This window comes from Branchiostoma floridae, chromosome 1 (assembly GCF_000003815.2).
Source record: "Branchiostoma floridae strain S238N-H82 chromosome 1, Bfl_VNyyK, whole genome shotgun sequence".
Taxonomy (NCBI): Eukaryota; Metazoa; Chordata; class Leptocardii; order Amphioxiformes; family Branchiostomatidae; genus Branchiostoma; species Branchiostoma floridae.
This window is the reverse complement of record NC_049979.1, coordinates 1674815-1682878: the sequence shown is the minus strand read 5'-3', so window position 1 is coordinate 1682878 and position 8064 is coordinate 1674815. Positions and strand designations below refer to the sequence as shown.

The 8064-nt window shown below is 44.6% G+C and overlaps 1 protein-coding gene across 1 annotated transcript; it reads right to left on the bottom strand.

The window, feature by feature from the left end:
- On the bottom strand, positions 1–7532 carry LOC118415214 (dual specificity protein phosphatase 10-like). The gene is made up of 3 exons (XM_035819616.1): positions 6591–7532; positions 2467–2814; positions 1–1976 (listed from the first exon to the last, which is right to left on the bottom strand). The coding sequence occupies exons 1-3, from the start codon at positions 7105–7107 to the stop codon at positions 1711–1713; spliced, it is 1131 nt and encodes a 376-aa protein (XP_035675509.1). The 5' UTR covers positions 7108–7532; the 3' UTR covers positions 1–1710.
- Positions 7533–8064: the final 532 nt, after the last annotated feature.

The following is an 8064-nucleotide window of genomic DNA, read 5'->3' as shown; positions in this document are numbered from 1 at the left end:
TGGAAATTACAAAGAACCTTTATTCTGAAAATCTGACAGTCAAAGGGGAGCAGGGACTACTACTCTTCTGAAGGCGTTTGAAATCCCCGCTCTGGTTATAACAATATTTACAAAATGGCCCCTTTAAGATTTGGTCTTTGGCAAATTTCCACATGACATTCGAACATCTCAGCAACAAGGCCATGTAGGAGGGTTGAATATTAACTAAGGTGGGAAAACAAACAGCCTGGGACAGGTACAGGTTTGGTCAGACTGAGGAGAGATAGGAGCACAGTACAGGTACAGAACAACAAAAATAAGTCAGGGCTCGAAGTACTGTTTTTCCAGGTAAGCTGCAAGAGTTGTCAGAAATTTTATCTGCCGTTTTTAAACAAAAACAAAAAAATAATCTCTGCAAATATCAAATATGCAGATGAATCCTAAAGAAAACTATCAATATACAAAGCTGTGTAACTCATAAGAATTAATTCATCTCTCATCAAATCATATTCTACTAAACTAAGAAATACAAGCTTTTTGATTCCTGGTACATACCTTAAAAGAATTTTATTTTTTCAGTATGAAAAACTGCAAGTTGCTTATCTCTTTACATAATTTTGAAATTTTCTTTGCTAATTGCAGATTCTAGACAGGTATTTTGAGCCCTGAAAGAGCATGTAGGAGACCCAGATTTGGTTTCCTTTAAAAGCTTTGCTCATCCGACAAGAATGTCCCACACCTGGCCAGATGTATCACTTCCCTGCTGCAGTAGGGGACATGGCACCAGCAATGCTGACAGAGTTGTAACAAGAGAAAACAATACAAAATACACATTCTGTTACCGTCTGCACAGTTGACAGCAAGTTCATACAAGTATACAAAAATATATACAGTCCACGAACTAGGTACTAGTACCAGGAGGGAACATGAACCGGCTTACAACAATGAGAAACTGTTTGTTTACAGATACTCAAAACAACACAAAGAGAACGGACTGGCCACAGACTATGACATCATGTCAACATTGTAGTGCCTGGAACTGAACACTTCCTCCTCAGGGCTCGAAATACCCCCTGCATTTCATACAGGTCAGTGCAGGTAAAATTGGAGCTGTGCAGGTATTTCTGGTGTCTACCTGCAGCTAACCTGCACTGGGCCATGTACTGGGTACATACGGGCGCAGTGTAGGTAGCATTGGAGTTGTGCAGGTGTTTCCGAATATGATGTCTACCTGCACTGGTTTAAGACCTGGATATGTGTACTGAATGCATGCAGATTTTACAGGGGAAGTACCAAACAAACAAAAAATTTGAAATGGTTCATGTGCAGTTTCCAGTTTGATATAAACTTCCACAAATCTTCTTGCCCTGCAGATAAAATTTTTATATTACCTACACCGGGTGCAGGCATGCAGGAAGAAGTATCTCAAGCCCTGCTCCTTCTAGTAGGAGGCACAGATGTTTACTCCAGAAGGACCCTCAGCATGAAAGGAATGGACTGACCTCACCGCACTGTAATTTCAGCAGGAGCCTGACAACCTCTGAATGAGACGGCCTTGAAACTCAAAACAACACAAAGAAAAAAGAAAAGTCTATTCTTCTGGGGAGCCCCTTGGTCCGACCCTGAGGGGTGGGGTCTCCTGTTGTCCCCCTGTCGGCGATAAGATGGATGGACAGAGTCAAGGAAAGGTCCAGACCTTGGCGAGTCTCGGAACAAAAAATGTTTGTGGTCTCACACGCTCGTTTCCAAGCCGCGTAGCCTCGGGTAGAGCACCCTGGGCGTGAGCCCGATGTTCAAGGCCGTCTCATACTCGACCAGCTGTCCCATGAAGTTCAAGTTCGGGGAGATGACCGTCCTCTTGTTCTTGACGAACTTGTACGCGTCCATCATGGTCATGCGCGTGTGCTTCATGATGTAACCGATGGCGATGGTTGCCGAGCGAGAGACGCCCGCCTGGCAGTGGATCAGCAGGTTTCTCCCACTTGACCTGGCCTCATCTGCATGACAAAACATCAACAATGGCAGGAACGGTTGGCAAAATGTCAGCAAATGTCACATATTACTAACTCAAAAGGCACGTCCAGATAGAACACGCCACAATAGTCTGCAAATATAAATTACAGTATCATTCGACTGTTCTTTGAATGTGAAACAGCTGGAAGAGAAATTTAACTACAGTCAAACCTGTACTAGTCACCACCTTACATACAGACCACCTGGCCATCGTGACCACCATTTAGTGATCCCTTAGATAATTTTTCCCACTGACACAAACATCAGGATTTCTGTCTATGGGGATCCTCTGTCCATACAGACCAGATTTTATCTGTATCTTTCTTATTCTCTCTCAAACCTCTCTCAATTTTTATCTCTCTCCCCCTCTCCCCATGATACATGTAGTAATGTACAGATACCTTTACAGTTTCTGATTTTTCTATGCTGCTATGTTCCTTCACTAATAGTTTGCTGGATATATATTATACATACCAATGAATTCAAAAGCTTCCTCGAAGTACTGTAGCAAGTTCTGGTGCTGGCTGTCGGTTGCCGGCAGCCTCTTGTACTTAATCCCACAGAATCCTTCATGATGCAGAGGAATGTGCGACGTCACGTTCAGGATGTACCCGATGTTCAGTCTCAAGAGCGTCCTGATATCCGCCGCGTCCCGCTCGTTTCCGAGATACATGAAGGGCAGCACGAGCGAGGGGGGTTCGGAATCAATGTCCGGCGTTTCGCACTCCTCCCCGACGGGCACGCCTCCGAACGCGCTGCTGACTTTCCTGAGACTGTTGGCGCAGAGGCTCTCGTGCTGCTCCTTGAACTCCTTGAGCCCACCTGTAAGAGACGACACGGAGTTATTGTAAAGTTTATTGCAAATTCCTGCCCATAGGCTAATTGCAGGTAACATGAGAGATTCGAACAGTGTAAAAACAATATCACAAGTGTCTACTCTAGTCTAAAACTAGTAAAAGCTAACACTAGATCCTGGGTTATTGGGTTCGACTCCTTTTTCGAAGATAGTGGAAGACAAATGATCCCACCTTTCCTATTTATCATGTGTGGGTTTTCTGATGTTAGAAGGAGAAATTGTTTTTTGTCAGTGAATGTAAAGAAGTTTGGGTGGAACTTGGTGGGCTCTTCAAACAGCTCTTTTCTTTCGTGACGGTAGAAAGAGCAGTTATTGGTCGGATCTGGGGGCTGCCCGGCGAGTGTGTGCTCTACCTTGAGCCCACCTGTAAGAGACGATACAGAGTTATTGGACCGGTCGGATCCGGGGGCCGCCCGGCGAGCGTGTGCTCTGCAGAGATAAAACATGCGGCACTGTCGTGATGGATGACTACAGCACATGCTGTCTGACTGGGTAAGCCGCTGCACTGCTGTTAGGGCGCTGCCCGGGATGGGAGAAGACATAAACATACGCTCCCTGTGTGTGTCTGAAGAAGAATGGATTGGACAGCAGGAACTAGGAAAAATCCCCCCACAATTTTATATATTCCTACAAAACTACAGGCATTATATTCATACGTGTTGCAAAGAGATGTAGCAACCATTAACACATGCTGACTCCTACTAATACTATGTCTGTTAGGATACTGCCTGTAAAGAAAGAAGACAAACGTATGTTCTGTTGTTCCAGAGCAGAATGAAACAGAGGGAACTGGATAAAAATCTACACTTCTTGTGGAACATAAACTAAAGTTAACACCCATGTAGCATGTAACAACATAAACAACAACAAAAATTTATAAACTAGGATTTGATGGATAACAAAGAATTCCATTGGATTGGCCTGACCAACCTGATGCCCTACAAACTAATGCAGCAACCATGTTTGTATTCTCACCATAACATAAGTAATAATCTACCACTGCAAATTTCTCACCATAACCTTTATTGGCTTTGTAAATATCTCCAGGGTCTGATTTCGTCATCTCTCTCCTTCGTAAAGGCGCTGCAAAAATTGCTCACTTCATCTTCATCACCATCTTCATCTTACAAGCACAAACCAATCATGACAATCCATTAACAACATCTAAACATAGAAGCAGTCTAATACCCAGGCGGCTGGCGAAAACATAACCTTCTAATCTCGCCGGGGGTAATCATGAATTGGCAGGACAAACATGACGTCACCTCTCTGCACTGCTAAACACTGGCCGACAATGAAAACAGACCCAGCAGAACCGGTCTATTGACACCCTGCCACCATAACAATTACCTCATGCGCCCATGGCATAATCATAGTCCACACACAGTCTCTCCCTGCAAGCACAAACCGACCTCGAAACCCCCATCCACGGACACACATCCAGGTATAACATATGTCCGGCAACTTCCCTAACGACCAACAAATAGCCAAACTATTGGGGATAATGGCAACACGTTTAACATGTACTGTAACAAATTCTAGGGAGAGGACGCCATGTACATCACAATACTGACAGTACTGCAGACAACTTACGTCCGTCCTCATTTTTACACTCCTGCTGGCAGAAGCAGAACATCACACGATCCCTGGGAGGGGGGGAGGCGGACGGCCACGCACACTCGACGCTCAGCAGCCAACTTTCATCACCTCTCCGGAGACAGCCCGGCCGTACATCCGCAAAGATTTACTCATCAATGCCGTGCCCCGAGGATATTGATTCGGCACGTTCGGTAGATACGTGTCTCCATCCAAACCCCGCCACCTTCACCCACGGAGCGCCGCACGCATAACTGATTGCCGCCTCCTCTGACGAGCGGTGGGAGATGCAATAAGTGGATCACACACAACCCGCTGATGTTTCCACCCAGCAATTGGACATACTTATCGCCCTGCGGTACACACAAGCACCACCGATTGGCTGTAGAACTAGAATTCACTTCTGCCTCCTCACGGGGCTGCCTTCATTATTCATGTTGTGGTCATCGTTATTGTCTTCTGGTCCTTAACTGTTTTAGCGAGGTGGCTGCCCCTTAGCTTTATCAAAATTCCCCTTGTACCACATCCATCACGATGTGGGCACTCACAGTTCATGTGATACTAACTGATAGGCAGTTCCAACACATTAGCACTGCTACCATCGTCTCTGAGATTTGGACTTGACACTGTCATGATTTTAATTTGACTGTTTTGGTGACACCTTGTTAATAAAAAAAAGCCATACTTGTAAATGAATTCATCAGAATGCAGCACACTCAGAATGCAAGCGATAGGCAAGCTAGTTAAAGCTCCAATGCAATTACAGCTACCAACTCCTCTGAGCTTTGGACATGGCATGACTATATATAGTATAATTCTAATGAGACTGTTATCTCTCAGATACCTGCCTCCTAGCTGTACCAAAAACCACACTTGTGAAACATATCCATCAAAATGCAGCACACTGACTCCCATGTACAATACATGTGACTGGCCTACTCTAATCTATATAATACCATCCCCTCTGACTGTAATAACTCTAATGTGATGGAGATGCGAGTGGGTGCAGGCTTGTTGTGATCAGCTGATGAGCTGCCTGGTTTGAGGAAATCTTCCGGGATGAGGGAGGCAGGTGTTCCGTGATGATGTAATGGTGTAAACCCACTCATGCGGACACGGAGGGGAAGAACATAATACCTCCTGCTTTACTACAGCGTTACGCTAGGCTCTGGAGTTTTCTCCCAACATCTCAGGACTCGGCCTCCTCAGGGCTTTCACTCAATGCTATGTATCTCGTCAGCACTACACAGACAATTTTCAAATTTCTATAATTTTGCCTAAATTCATCAAAATTTTCTTGTTTTGTGCTAACTTTCATACACCTCAGACCTACTGTGGTGTACTACAGTACCACCTTGCTCTGTATTTCTGGTCAGAGTTGGCAACTACTAGTAGTACTACATGCAGTTGTTACTGATGTTATAATTGCTGCATGTTTATTTTGTACTACCTATAGCTAGGTGTAAATTTGCACATGAAATAAATCATTGACTTCTACCAGGTCAACAATATGTTACAAAGAGTCTCTCTGAGTCTCTATCTCTGAATCTCAATGTTGTAGTTGAGCAAAGTACAAGTTGGGAGACCCAAAAGTGTGACACACTGCAGACAGGGACAATACCTAAACTTTATTCCCAAAGATTGGTGTTAAACTAAATCCCAACAAATTGCAAAACTTTAAAAGTAGAGTAGATATAGAGTAGAGTACGCACTGCTAGTAATCCATGTTACAGGGGCTCAGCAGTTATGAAACTTTGAAAGAAGGAGAATAGAGAAGAGTAGAGTTGTGTACAATCTTTGGTTGCAAAAAAGGGGATGGACAGTGATCAGATGATACTACAATTTCAAATCATCACCAAGATTTGTCCAGTGTCATGATTCATGACTCAGTTTAGACTCATGACAATGTTGACTTTTCCTATCCTTTGGATGATTTAGCAACTTATATATGCTTTGGTCAGTCAAACAAAGATATGCTACCTAAGATCCAATTTTAGACACCATGGTTTGCTATGATTATACAATCTGGACAAACAAACAAACAATTGTAAACAATGGCTAAATGACTTTTCTGTGATGACCAACAATTGTTCGGGTGATGAGACATACTTCCAAGGAAGTTGATGATCAACCAATCGTGACTCACCCTTCAGAATGGCGGCCTGCCTCCCCTCTTTGAAGAGAGAGTCCAACACGACGTGTAGCGGCTGTGACGGCTGGATCTGTTCTGGTTCGCTCGTACTTTCATCGTAAACAATAATTTCTCTGGACAGCCTGTTCATGAGTATGTCCCTGCCCTCCTTGTTGGGCACCAGGTCGGCTAGCGACGCCTTGCCCTGTTGGAGTCTCTTCTTGCTAAACCTGTCCGAACAACTGACATTCAGAGCGCCATTTATGTGGTTCAGATTATAGTCTATGAAGGACCTACAGTCTAGCATTATCGGCTGCTTCTGCATGCCCGCCAGCCTCTCTGCGAGTTCCTCTGGGCCGATGGTCCTGACGGAGTCCAGCAAGTTTGGGTTGGAGGCGGCGCGGGCGAGGTTGCTGGCCGCCATGTTGAGACTGTTCGGAACTTCTCTCGAGCACCGCCGCAAAGTGTCACCACCACAGCGCTGAAGACGTCCTAACTCTGCGGCAGGGAACAGGACCAACCCTCCAGACATTAAAAAGTCGGGGTGGTCGGGAAGACCAACTTACTGCACAGAGAATGTGTGTAAAACTTTCCTCCTACCCGCAACAAACGAGGGCTGCTGAAACTCCGAACGATAAAAAAGCGTCCCAGAAGAGGTTCAGGAAACCTTTGGCCTTTTCAAAGCTTTGACAACAATTTACTCCAGCCCGAAACTGTTCCTTCAGGGCTGTTGGGGTTGCTATGCTCGCGAAAACGTCGGAGTCTCGGTTCCAAGTGCGTGGAGCGGTCCTTTGGAATGTACTGTAGTCTTCTTGGTAGTTTAAAGCTTCAGCTCTGGTCCTAAAGTCCTTTCGTAAGGCAGTTTTGACCCCTGAATCGTACTCCACAGACGCCGTAAAGTGACACCAGGTGAACCGTCTCCGCTTACCACTATTTATGCTGCTGAGGAAAGTATGACTCATACCCGCCATATTTGGGCATTCTTATGTAAATCAATGACCATATATGGGAGGATGAGATCATTCATCTATTTTCGTGTGACGCAGGGCATTGTGGGAGGTAGCGTAAAAACTGGTTTGTCCTCGCGGGCGCTAGTTTGCGCAAGCTCGGATGTTGTTGTCATCCTAAATGATATAGTACTACGTGCGGAAATAAACGCAAAGTTAATGAATAACAGAGAGCTAAGAGCCCTGGAACATTTGAGGAAAAACACACGATATGTAATTAGTTGTGAAATACGTGATGCAAATGAAAACATGAGGCGCTTAACGTTACATTGTATTTCTGTTACAAGATTTCAGGATTTCATTCAATTTTATCACTTTGATATCCGTTTGATTATTATAAAGCCAAATACACGTCCTTCGGTCAATTGCAGAGTCCATTATCATTTGGGTCAATTGCAAAGAAACGAAATGACGACCTCGCATGTGTAGGAAATACAAAGAGGAAATGGGTTCGAGTAAACACCATCTTGCCAACTTCCACG

Bases quoted from the DNA above. Each gene is read 5' to 3' on its own strand.
- LOC118415214 (XM_035819616.1), bottom strand. From the start codon at position 7,107: ATGTCTGGAGGGTTGGTCCTGTTCCCTGCCGCAGAGTTAGGACGTCTT. The intron at 2,815-6,590 runs GTGAGTCACGAT...CGTCTCTTACAG, and splicing joins GCAGGCCGCCATTCTGAAGG to GTGGGCTCAAGGAGTTCAAG. The intron at 1,977-2,466 runs GTATGTATAATA...TTTGTCATGCAG, and splicing joins GGAAGCTTTTGAATTCATTG to ATGAGGCCAGGTCAAGTGGG.